The sequence below is a fragment of the Desmodus rotundus genome, chromosome X (genome assembly GCF_022682495.2).
Source record: "Desmodus rotundus isolate HL8 chromosome X, HLdesRot8A.1, whole genome shotgun sequence".
Lineage (NCBI taxonomy): Eukaryota > Metazoa > Chordata > Mammalia > Chiroptera > Phyllostomidae > Desmodus > Desmodus rotundus.
This window is the reverse complement of record NC_071400.1, coordinates 9,505,495-9,525,837: the sequence shown is the minus strand read 5'-3', so window position 1 is coordinate 9,525,837 and position 20,343 is coordinate 9,505,495. Positions and strand designations below refer to the sequence as shown.

General features: G+C 40.9%; 1 protein-coding gene and 1 pseudogene across 1 annotated transcript; one reads left to right on the top strand and one right to left on the bottom strand.

The window, feature by feature from the left end:
• The first annotated feature begins 1,915 nt into the window (after positions 1 to 1,915).
• On the top strand, positions 1,916 to 19,143 carry LOC112300016 (elongation factor 1-alpha 1 pseudogene; annotated as a pseudogene).
• On the bottom strand, positions 19,139 to 19,726 carry LOC112300015 (histone H2A.Z-like). Its single transcript, XM_045191215.2, has 2 exons — positions 19,532 to 19,726; positions 19,139 to 19,147 (listed from the first exon to the last, which is right to left on the bottom strand). The coding sequence occupies exons 1-2, from the start codon at positions 19,724 to 19,726 to the stop codon at positions 19,139 to 19,141; spliced, it is 204 nt and encodes a 67-aa protein (XP_045047150.2).
• Positions 19,727 to 20,343: the final 617 nt, after the last annotated feature.

Below are 20,343 nucleotides of genomic sequence, written 5' to 3'. Positions count from 1 at the left end.
TCGAACAGATTCAACCAATTCTGTGAGCGTCTTGATAACCAGTGTTTTGAACTGTGCATCCAATAGGTTGGCTATCTCTTCGTCGCTTAGTTGTATTTTTTCTGGAGCTTTGAAGTGTTCTGTCATTTGGGCCATTTTTTTTTTGTCTTGGCGTGCCTGTTACATAAAGGGGCGGAGCCTCAGGAGTTCGCCGGGGCGGGGTAATGCTAGTGGCTGCGCTGTGACGCTGTACTTGGGGGAGGGACCAAGAGGGAGCAATGGCTCTTGCTCCACCCTCTGCCGGATTTCAGTCACTCCCTCCACTACCCACAATCAAATTGGGCCCCTCTGGTGCTGATTCCCGAGTGGGTGAGCTTGTGCGTGCTCTAGGCTCCTGTGGGTCTCTCCAACGAATTCTCCTGTGAGACTGGGAGTTTCTCCTGCTACCGTCTCAACCCCCACAGGTATTTTCAATCAGAGGTTTGAGGCTTTGTTTCCCCGTGCTGGAGCCCTGGGTTGCATGGTCTGCTTCGATCCCCACACCGTTCCTCCTGGTTTATCTATGCGCGAATGTGGGGCCGCAGGGTCTTCCAGCCACCACCTTGTGGGGTCTGCTAACTGCAGCCTGGCCTGCCCCATTCCACAATCCGCCACCTTGCGCGAGTCCTCGCCACCCCTACTGCCCGTCTCCGCCCTTCCTACCGGTCTGGATGAATGTTTCTTCTTTATCTCCTTGGTTGTTGGACTTCCATACAGTTCAATTTTCTGTCAATTCTGGTTGTTTTTTGTTTTTAAATTGTTGTTGTCCTCCTTTTGGTTGTGCGAGGAGGCACAGTGTGTCTACCTACGCCTCCATCTTGGCCAGAAGCCCCTGTTTTTTCTTTTTTCTCTTTCATCCTGCCTTTTTGTTCCCTTTTTTCCTTTTCTTTTCATCTCAAATTTTAATTTTTTTCTGTCCTAGCCTGATTTTCCTTCCTCACTCCTACTACTCCCTCTATCATCTCAAAATCACTTCCCTTTCCTCTAGACATCTCTTAAGCTTTTATTCCTCCCTTCCTTCCTTCCTTCCTTCCTTCCCTCTTATTCCCAACCCACCTATATTAATTTTAGCTCATTTGTTGTTGATAGTGCTGTGGTGGATTCTTCTCTCCAATTTGTTACCTATTTTTTATATACTTATTTACTTTTGTTTCCTTTTTCTTTCTCTCACTTTATTTTACTTCATTTTATTTTAATTTCTGTTTAAACCTAATACAATAAACTTTGCTTCTCTTACTGAATTGAGCCTTCTTCATTCCTTTTTTTTATGATGTAAATTTTACTTTCTTGCTTCACATTGCTCTGATTCCTTACCCTTATTAGTTTTCTTCTACACTCTCAAAATCATTTTTCTTATAGTAGGTCATGTCATATTCACTCTCTTTTCTCATAACAGTCTTAATCTCTTTACACCTTTATTAATTCTTGTTCATTGGCTATTGATAGTGGTTTTGCAGGTGGGAGTTATTTCTGCAGGTATGGGTTTTTTTCCTGGGCTTTATGGTTTTGTTCTGGCAGCAGCTGCACAACAGCATACAAGACATGGTGGGCAGAGCAATACTTAGTCAACCAGCTGGAGGAAAGAATCCACCAAAGAACTACAGAACAACAGTCGAAACCCAATTACATCCAGAGATCCAACATAAATGGCATAAAGGGCACCCTAAGATCAAGGAGACTGCACCACAGAATAACACAGGTCAGATACCTTGGAAGTTCACACCCCAAACATAGGGAGTCAAAGCAGATCAATTTAAAAAGTAGAAGCAAACAAGAAGTCTCCCCCAAATTGGGGAGACAAAGAAACAACTCCCAATCAAAAGGAAAGGAGAAATCCCCAGAAAGAGTGCTAAATGAAACAGAGGCAAGTAAGCTATCAGACATTGAGCTCAAAACAATGGTTATAAGGAAGTTCAATGAGCTCAGTGAGAATTACAAAGAACTACAAGGAAGTTACAAGGAACTTACTACAAACTACATCAGCATGAAAAAGGACAAGGAAACTATCAGCAAGAGCCACGAGGAAATGAAGAATACCATTTCACAATTGAAGAACACAGGAGAAGGAATTAAAAGAAGGCTCAATGAAGCAGAGAATCGAATGACTGAGCTAGAGTACAAGGTAGGAAAAAAATTCCCAGAAGGGGCAAAAGGGAAAAAAGGCTCAAAAGAATGAAAAGGGGTTAAGGGAGCTACAGGACAACATGAAACATAATAATATCCATATAATAGGGATACCAGAAGGAGAAGAAGAGGAGCAGGGATAGAAAACATGTTTGAAAAAGTAACGATGAAAATCTTCTCTAATTTGATGAGAAAAAAAGTCACACAAATCCAAGAAACACAGAGAGTCCCAATCAAGAGGAACCCAAAGAGGCCCACTCCAGGACACATCATAATTAAAATGGCAAAATTCAAAGACAAGAGAGAATCTGAAAGAAAGCAAGGGAAAACAGGAAGTAGCATACCAGGGAGCTTGATAAGGTTAGCAACTGACTTCTCAACAGAAACACTAAGACAGAAGGGTATGGCTAGAAATATTCCAAGTAATGAAAAGCAAAGGCATGCAACCAAGACTACTCAACCCAGCAATGTTCTCATTTAAAATGGAAGGCAAAAAAGGACTTTCCCAGACAAAAGAAAGCTAAAAGAATACACACTTACGAAACCAGCATGGCAAGATATGCTAAAGGGACTGCTTTAGGAAGATGAAGGAAAAGAGTGAGAGAGTGAGAGAGAGAGAGAGAGAAACACAGGTACAAAGGAGAAAAATGGCAATGAATAAGTACCTATCAATAATAACTTTCTTTTTTTTTAGTTTTTATTGTTATTCAGTTACAGTTGTCTGCCTTTTCTCCCCATCCCTGCACCCCACCACAGCCGAACCCACCTCCCTCCCCCACCTCCACTCTCCCCCTTCATTTTGTCCATGTGTCCTTTATAGTACTTCCTGTAATCCCCTCTCCTCACTGTCCCCACCCCACTCCCCCCTGGCTATTGTTAGATTGTTCTTTTTTTTTTTCTTTGTATTTTTTTTTAATTTTTATTGTTATTCAATTACAGTTGTATGCCTTTTCTCCCCATCCCTCCACCCCACCCCAGCTGAACCCACCTCCCTCCCCCACCTCCACCCTCCCCCTTGGTTTTGTCCATGTGTCCTTTATAGTAGTTCCTGTAATCCCCTCTTCCCACTGTCCCCGCCCCCCCCACCCTGGCTATTGTTAGATTGTTCTTAACTTCAATGTCTCTGGTTATATTTTGTTTGCTTTTTTCTTTTGTTGACTATGTTCCAGTTAAAGGTGAGATCATATGGTATTTGTTCCTCACCACCTGGCTTATTTCACTTAGCATAATGCTCTCCAGTTCCATCCATGCTTTCATGAAGGGTAGGATCTCCTTCTTTCTCTCTGCTGCATAGAATTCTATTGTGTAAATGTACCACAGTATTTTGATCCACTCATTTGCTGATGGGCACTTAGGTTGCTTCCAGTACTTAGCTATAGTTGTTGTTTTTTTTTTTAATTTTACCATCTGCACCACAAACAAATATTTACTTTAACAGAATTCAACCAAACAACATGATAGGGTTTTTCTTATTTTGACATCTATTCAACAAACTCATCAAATGTCTACCTTTTCTTGTTTTATACCTTAAGCTACAGAAGATGAGATCCACTAGTTATACAATGATAATTAAGCGTCACTATGATTGAAAGTGAACTAAACTTGGAATCAAGTGATTTATTGTTCTTCTATGCCCTCCATTTAGTAGCTCTGTGATCTTTGACAAATTATTTAATATCTCTGAGCATCAGTTTCCTTAGCTAAAAATTGGAAACAATAGTGCCTATTTAAAACAGGTTGTGGCAATTACATGAGAGAATTTAAGTAAAAACATGTATTATAATTTCCAGTATACCATGAATGCCCAATAAACAATTGATTTAAACCAAATAGTCATGGCTTATGCCAGGGGTGTCCAGTTTGTGGCGTATGGACCGCATGTAGCTCAGGATGGCTATGAATGTGGCCCAACACAAAATCATAAATTTACTTAAAACATTATGAGATTTGTTTATGATATGTGTCACAATGTATTTAATGTGTGGCTCAAGACAATTCTTCTTCTTTCAGTGTAGCCCAGAGATGCCAAAAGGTTGGACACCCCTGGAACTTTATTCCCTCAAGGTTACTACAAACTGACTATAGTATCATATTTACAAATAATTACTTTTACTCTAGGCAAAATGAAGAAGTAAAATGCAAAATAACCATATAAGTAACATGGTTTGGTAGCACAAATTAAGAAAGTACATTGTAGAAAATGGCAAAATTAAAAAGTAGTCTTGCTAAGGCCCTGTAATCCGTTGCTACACAAAATATGATCCATAGATAAGCACTAGTATTACTTGAAAGTTTGTACAGAATCATAGGACCCACTTCAGAACTTTTAAATCAGAATCTACATTTTACCAAATCTCTACATCAACACTTTGCCCATTAAATCTTGAGAATGACTTTTATAGAGAGACAGACCTCATGATATTAAGATTCTCTACAAAATGATTAATTCTGGATACATACTCGGGCTCATTTCTTCTTATTCTTATAAGAGCTCACTTGAATCTTTGTGAGCTATTTTTTTTAAATTTTAATTTTGTATTGTTATTCAATTACAGTTGTGTGCCTTTTCTCCCCATCCGTCCACCCCACCCCAGCCGAACCCACCACCCTCCCCTACCTCCACCCTCACCCTTCATTTTGTCCATGTGTCCTTTATAGTAGTTCCTGTAATACCCTCTCCTCACTGTCACCTCCTCACTCCCCCCTGACCATTGTTAGATTGTTCTTAACTTCAATGTCTCTGGTTATATTTTGTTTGCTTTTTTCTTCTATTTATTATGTTCCAGTTAAAGGCGAGATCATATGGTATTTGTCCCTCACCGTCTGGCTTATTTCACTTAACATAATGCTCTCCAGTTCCACCCATGCTATTGCAAAGGGTATAAGCTGCTTCTTTCTCTCTGCTGCGTAGAAGTCCATTGTGTAAATATACCATAGTTTTTGGATCCACTCGTTTGCTGATGGGCACTTAGGTTGCTTCCAGTACTTGGCTATTGTAAATTGTGCTGCTATGAACATTGGGGTGCACAGGTTCTTTTGGACTGGGGTTTCAGGGTTCTTAGGGTATAATCCCAGCAGTGGAATTGCTGGGTCAAAGGGCAGTTCCATTTTTAGTTTTCTGAGGAAATTCCATACTGTTTTCCACTGGCTGCACCAGTCTGCATTCCCACCAACAGTGCACTAGGGTTCCCTTTTCTCCACATCCTCTCCAACATTTGTTTGTTGATTTGTTTATGCTGGCCACTCTGACTGGTGTGAGATAGTACCTCATTGTGGTTTTACTTTGCATCTCTCTGATGGCTAGTGATGCTGAGCATCTTTTCATATGTCTCTGGGCCCTCTGTATGTCTTCCTTGGAGAAGTGTCTGTTCAAGTCCTTTGCCCATTTTTTAATTGGGTTGTTTGTCTTCCTGGAGTGGAGTCATGTGAGTTCTTTATATATTTTGGAGATCAGGCCCTTGTCTGAGGTATCATTGGCAAATATGTTTTCCCATACTGTTGGTTCTCTTCATATTGTAATGCTGTTTTCTTTTTTTTAATTTTTAATTTTTTTATTTTATTCTTTTTAAAAATATATTTATTGATTATGCTATTACAGTTGTCCCATTCCCCCCCCCACTCCACTCCATCCTGCCCACCCCCTCCCTCCCACATTCCCCCCTATAGTTCATGTCCATGGGTAATACTTATAAGTTCTTTGGCTTCTACATTTCCTACACTATTTTTCCCCTCCCCCTGTCTATTTTCCACCTATCATCTATGCTACTTATTCTCTGTACCTTTCCCCCCCTCTCCCCCTTCCACTCCCCTATTGACACCCCTCCATGTGATCTCCATCTCTATGGTTCTGTTCCTGTTCTAGTTGTTTGCCTAGTTTGCTCTTGTTTTTGTTTTAGGTGTGGTCGTTAATAACTGTGAGTTTGCTGTCATTTTTACTGTTCCTATTTTTGATCTTCTTTTTCTTAGTTAAGTCCCTTTAACATTTCATATAATAAGGGCTTGGGGATGATGAACTTCTTTAACTTGACCTTATCTGAGAAGCACTTTATCTTCCCTTCCATTCTAAATGATAGCTTTGCTGGATACAGTAATCTTGGATGTAGGTCCTTGCGTTTAATCTTGGGTAATGTAATTATGATGTGCCTTGTTGTGTTCCTCCTTGGGTCCAGCTTCTTTGGGACTCTCTGAGCTTCTTGGACTTCCCAGAAGTCTATTTCCTTTGCCAGATTAGGGAAGTTCTCCTTCATTATTTGTTCAAATAAGTTTTCAAGTTTTTGTTCTTCCTCTTCTCCTTCTGGCACCCCTAGAATTCGGATGTTGGAACGTTTCAAGATGTCCTGGAGGTTCCTAAGCCTCTCCTCATTTTTCCGAGTTCTTGTTTCTTCATTCTTTTCTGGTTGGATGTTTCTTTCTTCCTTCTGGTCCACACCGTTGATTTGAGTCCCAGTTTCCTTCGCATCACTATTGGTTCCCTGTACATTTCCTTTGTTTCTCTTAGCATAGGCTTCATTTTTTCATCTGGTTTTCAAACAGATTCAACCAATTCTGTGAGCGTCTTGATAACCAGTGTTTTGAACTGTGTATTCGATAGGTGGCTATCTCTTCCTGGCTTAGTTGTATTTTTTCTGGAGCTTTGATCTGTTCTTTCATTTGGGCCATTTTTTTTGTATTGGTGCATCTGTTACTTTAAGGGGTGGAGCCTTAGGTGTTCCACGGGGCGGGGAAACGCTGGTGGCTGCGCAGTGACGCTGTATGTGGAGGAGGGGCCAATAGGGAGCAATGGCGCCTGCCTCACTCTTCTCCGGACCCCAATCCTTCACTCTGATACCCACAATCAAACCGGACCCCTCCGGTGCTGGCTCCCAAGTGGGTGGGCCTGTGCACACTCCAGGCCCCTGTGGGTCTCTCCAACGACCTCTCCCGTGAGGCTGGGAGTCTCTCCCGCTGCCGCCCCAACCCCCACAGGCATTTTCAATCAGAGGTTTGAGGCTTTATTTCCCTGAGCTGGAGCCCTGGGTTGCGCAGTCTGCTTCGCTCCCCGCCGTTCTCCCGGTTTATCTGTGTGCGAATGTGGGGCCGCGGGGTGCTACCCACTGCTCTGCCTGCCCCGCTCTCTGCCACTCTGAGTCCGACCCTCTTGGTTTATCCGTGCGAATGTGGGGCCGCAGGGTCTGCTAGTGCCCGGACTGCCTGCGCCGTTCGTCTCACACCCCTCCAGTCTCGGTCCTGCCACAGCCACCCCAGTCCTTTCCACCCCGGCGCCCATCTCCGCCCCTCCTACCGGTCTGGACGAATGTCCATTTTGTATTTCCTTGGTGTCGGACCTCCCTGCCATTCGACTCTCTGCCAGTTCTGGTTGTGCGAGGAGGCGCAGCGTGTCCACCTACACCGCCATCCTGGATCTCTTAATGCTGTTTTCTTTAGCCATGCAGAAGCTTTTTATTTTGATGAGGTCCCATTTGTTTATTTTTTCCTTTATGTCCCTTGCTTTAGGGGATGGGTCTGTGAGGATGTTCCTGCATGGAATGTCTGAGATTTTCCTGCCAATGTTTTCCTCTAGGACTTTTATAGTGTTATGACTTATATTTAAGTCTTTTATCCACTTTGAATTTACTTTTGTGTATGGCGTAAGTTGGTGCTAGAGTTTCATTTTTTGCATGTAGCTGTCCAGATCTCCCAACACCATTTGTTGAAGAGGCTATTTTTGCTCCATTTTATACTCCTGCCTCCTTTGTCAAATATTAATTGACCGTAAAGACTTGGGTTTATTTCTGGGCTCTCTGTTCAGTTCCATTGGTCTATGTGCCTGTTTTTATGCCAGTACCAGGCTGTTTTGATTACAGTGGCCTTGTAATACAGTTTGTTATCAGGTATTGTGATCCCTCCTGCTTTGTTCTTCTTTCTCAAAATTGCTGCAGCTATTCAGGGTCGCTTATGGTTCCATATGAATTTCTGAAATGCTTGTTATATATCTGTGAAATATGTCATGGGTACTTTTAATAGAGATAGCATTGAATCTATAAATCGCTTTGGGTAGTATGGCCATTTTGATGATGTAATTCTTCCAATCCATGAGCATGGTACATGGTTCCATTTGTTTGTGTCTTCCTTAATTTCTTTCTTCAGTGTTGTGTAGTTTTCTGAGTACAGGTCTTTTACCTCCTTGGTTAGGTTTATTCGTAGGTACTTTATTTTTCTTGTTTTTATATCAAATGGGATTTTTTTCCTGATTTCTGTTTCTGCAGTTTTGTTGTTGGTATACAGGAATGCCTTTGATTTCTGAGTATTGACTTTGTATCCAGCTGTTTTGCCAAATTCATTTATTAGGTCGAGTAGTTTTTTGGTGGAGTCTATAGGATTTTCCATGTACACTATCATGTCATCTGCAAACAGTGACAGTTTCATTTCCTCCTTTCCAATTTGGATGCCTTTTATTGCTTTCTCTTGTCTGATTGCTGTGTCTAGGACTTCCAGTACTATGTTGAATAGGAGTGGTGAGAGAGGGCATCCTTGTCTTGTTCCTGATCTTAGTGGGAAAGCTCTAAGTTTTTGTCCATTGAGTATGATGTTGGCTATAGGTCTCTCATATATGGCCTTTATTATGTTGAGGAATGTTCCCTCTATTCCCCCTTTGCTGAGTGTTTTTATCAGAAATGGGTGCTGTATCTTATCAAATGCTTTTTCCGCATCTATTGATATGATCATGTGATTTTTGTCTTTGCTTTTGTTTATGTGGTGTATTATGTTTATTGATTTGCGAATATTGTACCATCCTTGCATCCCTGGGATGAATCCCACTTGGTCATGGTGTATGATCTTTTTAATGTATTGCTGGGTGCGGTTTGCCAATATTTTGTTTAGAATTTTAGCGTCTATGTTCATCAGCGACATTGGCCTGAAGGTTTCTTTTTTCGTTGTGTCTTTATCTGGTTTTGGAATTAGGATGATGCTGGCTTCATAAAATGAGTTTGGGAGTCTTCCATCAGTTTGGATTTTTTCGAATAGCCTGTGAAGGATAGGGGTTAGCTCTTCCTTAAATGCTTTGTAGAATTCTCCTGTGAAACCATCTGGTCCAGGGCTTTTGTGTGTTGGGAGTTTTTTGATGGCTGCTTCAATTTCCTCTGCTGTTATTGGTCTGTTCAGGTTTTCTGCTTCTTCTTCGTTTAGTTTTGGAAGATTATATTTTTCTAGAAATGTGTCCATTTCACCTAGGTTTTCAAATTTCTTGGTATACAGTTCTTAGTAGTAATTTCTTATAATCCTTTGTATTTCTGTGGTATCGGTTGTAATCTCTCCTCTTTCATTTCTAATTGTGTTTATTTGGATCCTCTCTCTTTTTTTCTTGATAAGCCTACTTAAAGGCTTGTCGATTTTGTTTATCTTTTCAAAGAACCAGCTTCTGGATTCATTGATCCTTACAATTGTGCTTTTAGTCTCTATGTCATTTAGTTCTGCTCTGATCTTGGTTATTTCCTTCCTTCTGCTTGCTCTGGGCTGTCTTTGTTGTTGTTCCTCCAGTTCTTGTAGGCATAGGGTTAGGTTTTTGTTTGAACTGTTTCTAACTTCTTAAGGTAGGCCTGTATTGCTATGAACTTCCCTCTCAGGACTGCCTTTGCTGTGTCCCATAGGTTTTGGGTTGTTGTGAGTTCGTTTTCATTTGTTTCCAGGAAGTTTTTGATTTCTTCCCTAATCTCGTTCTTGACCCATTCATTGTTTAATAGCATGCTATTCAGTCTCCATGATTTTGAGTGTTTTGGGTTTTTTCCTTTGGGGTTGGTTTCTAGTTTCAGTCCCTTGTGGTCAGAGAAAATGCTTGATATGATTTCAATTTTCTTGAATTTGTTGAGGCTTGCTTTGTGTCCTATCATGTGGTCTATCTTTGAAAAAGTTCCATGTACACTTGACAAGAATGGGTATTTTGCTTCTTTGGGATGAAAAGCTCTATATATATCAGTTAAGTCCATTTCCTCTAGGGTATTGTTAAGTGACACAATATCCTTGTTGATATTTTGTTTGGAACACCTGTCCATTTTTGACAGTGGGGTGTTAAAGTCCCCTACCATAATTGTGTTGCTGTCAATATCTTTCTTGAAGTCCTCCAAGATTTTCTTTATGTATTTTGTTGCTCCTATGTTGGGTGCATATATATTTACAATGTTTATGCCTTCTTGGTGGCTTCTTCCTTTGAGTATTATGAAGTGACCTTCTGGGTCTCTCTTTATGGCCCTTCTTTTGGAGTCTATTTTGTCTGACGTGAGTATTGCTACCCCTGCTTTTTTTTCCTGTCCGTTTGCTTGGAAAATTTGTTTCTAGCCCTTCACTTTCAGTCTGTGTAAGTCTTTTGTCCTGGGATGGGTCTCTTGTAGGCAGCATATGTGTGGGTCATGTTTTCTTATCCATTCAGCTGTTCTATGTCTTTTGATTGGAGCATTTAATCCATTTACGTTTAAGGTTATTATCGATAGGTAGTTATTCATTGCCATTTTTTCCTACCTGTGTTCCTCTCTCTTTCTCTTTTCCTTCCTTTCCTTAAAGCAGTCCCTTTAGCATCTCTTGCAGAGCTGGTTTGGTGGAAGTGTATTCTTTTAGACTTCTTTTGTCTGGGAAACTCTTTATTTGGCCTCCTATCTTGATTGAGAGCCTTGCTGGGTAAAGTAGCCTTGGTTGCAGGCCTCTGGTTCTCATTACTTGCAATATTTTTTGCCATTCTCTTCTGGCTTGGAGCGTTTCCATTGAGAAGTCAGTTGCTAACCTTATTGGGGCTCCCTTGTATTTTACTTCCTGTTTCTCCCTTGCTACCTTTAAGATCCTCTCTTTGCCTTGGAATTTTGCCATTTTAATTATGTGTCTTGCAGTGGGCCTCTTTGGGTTCCTCTTGCTTGGGACTCTCTGAGTTTCCTGGATTTGGGTGACTTTTTCTCTCCTCAGATTAGGGAAATTTTCCATCATTACTTTTTCAAACAGGTTTTCTATCCCTTGCTCTTCTTCTTCTCCTTCTGGTGTCCCTATTATATGGATATTATTACGTTTCATGTTTTCCTGCATTTCCCTTAATCCCTCTTCATTCTTTTTGAGCCTCTTTTCCTTTTCTTGCTCTTCCTGGGTGTTTTTTCCTACTTTGTCCTCCAGTTCGCTGATCCGATCCTCTGCTTCATCAAGTCTGCTTTTGATTCCTTCTACTGTGTTCTTCAGTTCAGAAATTGTATTCTTCATTTCCTCTTGGCCCTTGTTGATAGTTTCTATTTCCTTTTTCATGTTGAAATAGTTTGCAGTGTGTTCATTGTCATTTTCCTGTATTTTCTGGTAATTTTCTGTGAGCTCAGTGAGCTTCCTGATAACCATTGCTTTGAACTCAGTATCTGATAGTTGAGTTGCCTCTTTTTCAGTTAGCATTCTTTCTGAGGCTTCCTCCTTTCCTTTCCTTTGGGGATTGTTTCTTTGTCTTCCCATTGTTTCTGAGACTCTTCTTGTTAGCCTCTGCTTCTTTTTTAAAAAATTTAAAAAAATTCAATTACAGTGTGTGCCTTTTCTCCCCATCCCTCTACCCCACCCCAGCTGAACCCCCCCCTCCCTCCCCCACCTCCACCCTCCCCCTTGATTTGGTCCATGTGCCCTTTATAGTAGTTCCTGTAATCCCCTCTCCTCACTGTCCCCTCCCCACTCCCCTCTGCCCATTTTTAGATTGTTCTTAACTTCAATGTCTCTGGTTATATATATATTTTTTAATTTTAATTTTGTATTGTTATTCAATTACAGTTGTGTGCCTTTTCTCCCCATCCGTCCACCCCACCCCAGCCGAACCCACCTCCCTCCCCCACCTCCACCCTCCCCCTTCATTTTGTCCATGTGTCCTTTATAGTAGTTCCTGTAATACCCTCTCCTCACTGTCCCCTCCCCACTCCCCCCTGACCATTGTTAGATTGTTCTTAACTTCAATGTCTCTGGTTATATATTTTTTGCTTTTTTCTTCTATTTATTATGTTCCAGTTAAAGGCGAGATCATATGGTTTTTGTCCCTCACCGTCTGGCTTATTTCACTTAACATAACGCTCTCCAGTTCCATCCATGCTGTTGCAAAGGGTATAAGCTGCTTCTTTCTCTCTGCTGTGTAGAATTCCATTGTGTAAATATACCATATTTTTTGGATCCACTCGTTTGCTGATGGGCACTTAGGTTGCTTCCAGTACTTGGCTATTGTAAATTGTGCTGCTGTGAACATTGGGGTGCACAGATTCTTTTGGATTGGTGTTTCAGTGTCCTTAGTAGCCTCTGCTTCTTAAATTGATCTGTTCTGACTCCCTGGGTTTATGGTATGAACTTCTATGGTAGAATGCCAGTGGGATTCAGTAGTGCTGTCTCCTTAATCTCCTGAGCTCACTGGTCTTGGGCTGACATTTATGAGTCTAACAGAGTCTAACTCTGGTCTTTTCAGAGCTCCACGTTTTATTGTCTCACCTGTGGGAGAAGGAGAATGAAAAAAAAAAGTAAAAGGGAAGGAAGGCAAAGGAATAGAAAAGGAAAGGAAGGAAGGAAGAAGGAATAAAAAAAGATCAGGAAAGATAAGAAGGATAAGAAGAAGGAATTTTAACAAAAATTAAAATAAAAAAATAAAAGAAGGCAGGAAGAAGGAATTAAAAAGTAAAGGAAGGAAGGAAGAAGAAATAAAAAAAGAAAAGGACAGAAAGGAAGAAGGAATTTAGGGGGGAATAGAAAAAAAAATGTCTTCTGCTGGCTTTAAACCAGTCAGGTCACTTCTGCTGGTCTTCCTGTCTGTGAAACAGGAGGGAGGGGGTGGGTGGAAGGATTGGTTTCACTTTTTTCCCTTCCTGAGCCACACTCTTCACTGTTGTCCAGCCTCCAGTCCAGTTTCTCAGGGTCCTTCTGCTCCCCACTAGGCCTTTAGTTCACCAGTTGTGCTGTCCTTGAGGTGCACCAGTTAGGGGCAACTCACACCCTACCTTCTTGCTCTTTGCTGTGCTAGATGCTAGGGGCTTTCGGTGCTCCTTCAGGGTAGTTCAGCCCCTTAGTGGGTCAAGTCTTTCTGGTGGCTACAGTGTCCCCTAGCCCTGCAGCTCCCCTCTGCTTGGCATTCTGCCTTCCTCCTAGAGAGGGAGTAGGCCCTGCAGGGGTCTGTGCACAGGGGCTAGGTGGGAGGTGTTCAGTCCCCGGTGCTTCAGGCTTGGTCGCCTGTGGGCAGCCAGGCCGTTGATCGGAGTGCATACCACCCAGGCTTCAGGTGTGGGTACCCAGGCCACTGATCAGGGTGTGCACCACCCAGGCTTCATCTGTGGGTGCCCAGGCTGCTGATCAATGTACGCTCCCACCTGGGGGCTTTGGGCCTGTGTGCCCAGGCAGGCGGGCCTCTAATCTGGGCAGGCACCTACCTGAGGTTTTAGGAATAATAACTTTCAGTAGTAAATGGATTAACTACTCCAGTCAAAAGACATAGGGTAGCTGAATAGATAAGAGACTATGACCTGTACATGTACTGTCTACAAGACACTCACATCAGAACAAAAGATCTACACAGACTGAAAGTGAAGGGTTGGAAAAAATATTCCAAACAAACAGACAGGAAAAAGAAAAAGCCAGGGTAGCAATACTTATATCAGATAAAATGGCCTTCAAAACAAAGGCCATCAAAGGAGACACAGAAGGACACTTCATAATATTAAGGGAAGAATCTATCAAGAAGACATAAACATAGTAAACATATATGCACCAAACATAGGGGCACCCAAATACATAAGAAAAATTTTGGAGGATTTCAAGAAAGATATAGACAGCAACACACTTATACTAGGGGATTTTAACACCTCACTGTCAACAATGTATAGATCTTCCAAACAAAGAATAAACAAGGATATTGTGGCACTGAATGATGCACTAGGTCAAGTGGAATTAATTGATATATACCAAACCTTTCATCCCAAAGAAGCAAAATATACATTCTTTTCAAACACACATGGAACATTTTAAAAGATAGACCACATGATAGGACACAAACCAAGCCTCAACAAATTCAAGAAAATTGAAATCATGTCAAGAAATTTCTCAGACCAAAAGGGCTTGAAACTAGAAACTAACTTCTAGGAAAAAACTGAAATACATTCAAATTCATGGGGACTGAATAGCATTCTATTAAATGATGAATAAGTTAATAATGAGATCAAGGAAGAAATCAAAAGCTTTCTGTGAGCAAATGAAAATGAGCACACAATAGTCCAAAACCTATGGGACACAGCAAAGGCAGTCCTGAGAGGGAAGTTCATATCAATAAAGGCCTACCTAAAAAAGATAGAAACATTTAAAATAAACAACCTAACACTACATCTAGGAGAAGTGGAGGAAAAACAACAAAGAAAGCCCAGAGTGATTAGAGGGAAGGAAATAATCAAGATCAGAGCAGAATTAAACAGTATAGAGACTAAATGAATAATTCAAAGATCAACAAATCCAAAAGCTGGTCCTTTGAAAACATGCACAAAATTGACAAGCCTTTAAGCAGACTCATCAAGAAAAAAAGAGAGAGGACCCAAATAAATAAAATCAGAAATGAAAGGGGAGAAATTATAACTGAAACCACAGAAATACAAAGGATTGTAAGAAATTGCTATATGCCAAGAAATTTGAAAACCTGGGCGAAATGGATACATTCCTGGAAACATGTAATATTCTAAAACTGAATCAAAGAAGCAGAAATCCTGGACAGATGAATAACAGCTAGTGAAATTGAAGCAGCAATCAAAAAACTCCTGGCACACAAAAGCCCTGGACCAGATGGTTTCACTGGAGAATTTTACAAAATATTTCAGGAAGAGCTAACCCATATCCTTCTCAGAGTATTTTTAAAAAGCCAAGAAGAGGGAAGACTCCCAAACTCTTTTTATGATGCCAGCATCATCCTAATCCCAAAAGCAGGTAAAGACATAACAAAGAAAGAAAACTACAGACCAATATTGCTAATGAACGTAGATGGTAACATCCTCAACAAAATATTGGCAAATCATATCCAGCAATACATTAAAAAGATCATACACCATAACCAAGCGGGATCGATCCTACGGATGCGAGGATGGTACAATATTCGCAAATCAATAGACATAATACACCACATAAACAAAGGGAAAGGTAAAAATTACATGATCATATTAACAGATACCAAAAAAGCATTTGAGAAGGTACAGCGGCATCCATTTATCATAAAAACACTCAGCAAACTGTGAGTAGAGGGAGCAAACCTCAACATAATAAAGACCATATACATGAATCCTACAGCCAATATCATACTCAACAGGCAAAAATTAAAGGCTTCCCACTAATATCAGGAACAAGACAAAGGTGTCCACTTTCACCACTTCTATTCAAAAATAGTATTGGAAATTCTAGCCATAATGATCAGACAAGAAAAAGAAATAAATGACATCCAAATCATAAAGGAGGAAGTAAAACTCACTGTTTGCAGATGATATGATAGTGTACATAGAAAACCCTATAGACTCCACTAAAAACTACTCGACCTAATAAGTGAGTTTGGAAGACAGCTGGATTCAAAGTCAATATTCAGAAATTGAAGGCCTTTTTGTACCACAACAATGAAATATCAGAATCAGAAATCAGGAAAATAAGAACCACATGTTATAGCAACAAGAAAAGTAAAGTACCTAGGAATAAACCTAACCAAGGAGGTAAAAGACCTGTACTCAGAAAACTACACAACTCTGAAGAAAGAAATTAAGGAAGACACAAGTAAATGGAAGCATATACCGTGTTCATGGATTGAAAGAATTAACATCATCAAAATGTCTATACTACCCAAAGCAATCTATAGATTCAATGCAATCCTTATTAAAATACCAATGACATATTTCACAGATCTAGAATGCACATTTCAAAAATTTATATGGAACTGTAAATGACCCAGCATAGCCTCAGCAATTTTGAGAAAGAAAAACAAAGTAGGAAGGATCACAATACCTGATATCAAACTATATTACAAGTCCACTGTAATCAAAACAATATGGCACTAGCATAAGAACAGGCACATAGACCAATGGAACAGAATAGAGAGCCCAGATAAACCTATGTCTCGATCATCAATTAGTATTCCACATAGGGGGCAGAAGTATAAAATGGAGTAAAAATAGCCTCTTCAACAAATGGTCTTTGGAGACCTAGATAGCTACATGCAAAAAAATGAAACTCAACCACCAACTTACACCATACACCAAAATAAACTCATGATGGATAAAAAACTTAAGTACAAGTCATGACACCTTAAATGTAGAGGAGAACATGGGCAGGAAAATTTCAGATATTCCACGCAGCAATGTTTTCACCAAATATATCCCCTACAGCAAGGAATATAAAGGAAAGAATAAACAAATGGGACTACATCAAAATAAAAATCTTCTGCATGGCTAAAGAAAACATCAGCAAAATGAAAGTGGAATCAACCCTAGGGGAAATATATTTGCCAATGATACCTCAGACAAGGGCCTGATCTCCAAAATATATAAAGAACTCAACTCCACTCCAGGAAGACAAACAACCCAATTAAAAAATGGGCAAAGGACTTGAACAGACACTTCTCCAAGGAAGACATACAGAGGGCCCAGAGACATATGAAAAGATACTCAGCATCACTAGCCATCAGAGAGATGCAAATTAAAACCACAATGGCATACCACTTCACACTGGTCAGAATGGGCATCATAAACAAATCAGCAAACAAGAAGTGCTGGTGAAATTGTGGAGAAAAGGGAACCCTAGTGCACCGTTGGTGGGAATGCAGACTGGTGCAGCCACTGTGGAAAACAGTATGGAATTTGTGCAGAAAACTAAAAATGGAACTGCCTTTTGACCCAGCAATTCCACTGCTGGGATTATACCCTAAGAATCCTGAAACATCAATTCAGAAGAACCTATACACCCCAATGCTCATAGCAGCAGAATTTACAATAGTCAAGTGCTGGAAGCAGCCTAAGTGCCCATCAGTGAGTGGGTAAGAAAACTATGGTACATTTACACAATAGAATCGTATGCAGCAGAAAGAAAGAAGGAGCTCCTACCCTTTGAGACAGCATGGATGGAACTGGAGAGCATTATGCTAAGTGAAATAAGCCAGGTGGTGAAGGACAAATACCATATGATCTCACGTATAACTAGAACCTAATCAACAAAACAAACAAGCAAGCAAAATATGACCCGATGCATTGAAATAAAGAACAAACAGACAGTAACCAGAGGGGAAAGGGATAATGGGGGAAAATAGGGGAAGGGACATCAAAAACATGTATAAAGGACAGATGGACAAAGCCAAAGGGGGTAGGTTCAAGTGTGGGAGGTGGAGATGGGTGGGGTGGGTGTGTGTGGTGGGGTGAAAATGGAGACAACTGCACTTGAACAACAATAAAAAAATATCCTTTTTTGCAACGGGTTTGCCACCAGAACACTGGTGTCAAGAAAACCACCAGTAAATCAAAGCCAAAATGGAAAGGAAAAGACATCAACATTGTGGTTATTGGACTTGTAGATTCAGGCAAGTCTACCACTACTGTCCATCTGATCTACAAATGTGGTGGGATCAACCAAAGAAACATCAAAAAATTTGAGAAGGAGGCTGCAGAGATGGGGAAGGCTCCTTCAAGTATGCCTGGGTCTTGGATAAACTGAAAGCTGAACACAAGTGTGGTATCACCATTGATATCTCCCTGTGGAAATTCAAAACCAGCAAGTATTATGTGACAATCATTGATGCCTCAGGACACAGAGACTTTATCAAAAACATGATTACAGGGACATCTCAGGCTGACTGTGCTGTCCCGATGGTTGCTGCTGGTGTTGGTGAGTTTGAAGTAGGTATCTTCAAGAATGGGCAGACCCGTGAGCATGCCCTTCTGGCTTACACACTGGGTGTGAAACAGCTGATTGTTGGTGTTAACAAAATGGATTCCACTGAGCTGCCCTACAGCCAGAAGAGATACAAGGAAATTTTTAAAGAAGTCAGCACCTATGTTAAGAAAATTGGCTACAACCCTGACACAGTAGCATTTGTGACAATTTCTGATTGGAATGGCAACAACATGCTGGAGCCAAGCGCTAACATGCCTTGGTTCAAGGGATGGAAAGTCACCCGTAAAGATGGCAGTGCCAGTGGAACCATGCTGCTGGAAGCTCTGGATTGCATTTTGTCACCAACTCGTCCAACTGACAAGCCCCTGAGTCTGCCTCTCCAGGATGTCTACAAAATTGGTGGCATTGGTACTGTCCCTGTGGGCCGAGTGGAGACTGGTGTTCTCAAACCTGGCATGGTGGTCCCCTTTGCTCCAGTCAATGTTACAACTGAAGTAAAGTCTGTTGAAATGCACCATGAAGCTCTGAGTGAAGCTCTTCCTGGGGACAATGTGGGCTTCAATGTCAAGAACGTGTCTGTCAAAGATGTTCGTCGTGGCAATGTGGCTGGTGACAGCAAAAATGACCCACCAAAGGAAGCTGCTGGCTTCACAGCTCAGGTGACTATCCTCAACCATGCAGGCCACATCAGTGCTAGATATGCTCCTGTTCAGGATTATCACACAGCTCACATTGCTTGCAAATTTGCTGAGCTGAGGGGGAAGATTTATCATCACTCTGGAAAAAAGCTGGAAGATGACCCAAAGTTTTTGAAATCTGGTGATGCTGCCATTGTTGATATGGTTCCTGGCAAGCCCATGTGTGTTGGGAGCTTCTCTGACTATCCTCCTCTGGGCTGCTTTGCTGTTCGTGACATGAGACAGACAGTTGCTGTTGGTGTCATCAAAGCAGTGGACAAGAAGGCAGCTGGAGCTGGCAAAGTCACCAAGTCTGCCCAGAAAGCTCAGAAGGCTAAATGAATATTACCCCCAACACCTGCCACCCCAGTCTTAATCAGTGGTGGAAGAACAGTCTCAGAACTGTTTGTCTCAATTGGCCACTTAAGTTTAATAATAAAGGACTGGTTAATGGTTACAGTGCATCATAAAACCTTCAGAAGGAAAGGAGAATGTTTTGTGGACCATTTGGGGTTTTTTTTGTGTGGCAGTTTTTAAGTTATTAGCTTTTAAAATTAGTACTTTTTAATGGAAACAACTTGACCAAAATCTGTCACAGAATTTTGAGACTCATTAAAACAAAGTTTAATGAGAAAAAATACACATTAAAAAAATGCCCTGGCTGGTGTGACTCAGTGGATTGAGCAAAGGCCTGCGAACCAAAGGGTCACTGGTTTGATTCCAAGTCAGGGCACATTCCTGGGTTGTGGGCCAGCTCCCCAGTAGGAAGCGTGCAAGAGGCAACCACACATTGATGTTTCTCTCCCTCTCTTTCTCCTTCTCTTCCCTTCTCTCTAAAAATAAATAAATTCAAGTACCTCTAGGGTGAGGCACTCCAGAATGGCTGCACTGTACACAGTAGCAGATGTGCCCTCACATCCAAGACTGCTCTTCTTAGATTTCAGGGGCCTATGAATACAGCCCACCAGAAACTGCAAGCTGGCTCTCTGTGAGCAGGAAATTGCCTTTGTCTTGGACTTTCCGGAGTATTTCATAGCCTTACTGCCAGCCATTTCTAATTCTGGGGAAGCTCAAACAAGCAAGGCAGAGAAAGGACTAGTCAAACACCCACAGAGATCCCACTGCCTACTGCATCATAAGGTGATTCAAACTACCTCAACATTTTTAATATAATGTGTCTGTTGGTGGATTTTGTAGTGCACATTTTACTTAAATTTTATTCAGCTTAGATGTGTGTGAGGATTGATAACTTTCATTGAATAGTTTTCAAAATTTTCAGCATCTTTCTACAAATGTTTTTACTGGTCATTTCATTCTCTGACCTCATAGATACAAATTTAATATCACATTTATACACCAATAATGAACTTGCAGAAAGTGAAACTAAGAAAGCAATCCCATTTACCATTTCAACAAAAATATAAGGTAGCTTGGAATAAACTTAAACATGGAGGTAAAAGATCTGTACTCCAAAAGCTATAAGATATTGAAGAAAAAAAAATAGCAGAAGACACACACAAGTGGAAGCATAAACCGTGTTCATGGACTGGAAGAATTAACATCATTAAAATGTCCATACTACCGAAAGCAATCTATAGATTCAATGCAATTCCTATTAAAATACCAGTAGCACATTTCACAGATCTAGAATCTAGAACAAATATTCCAA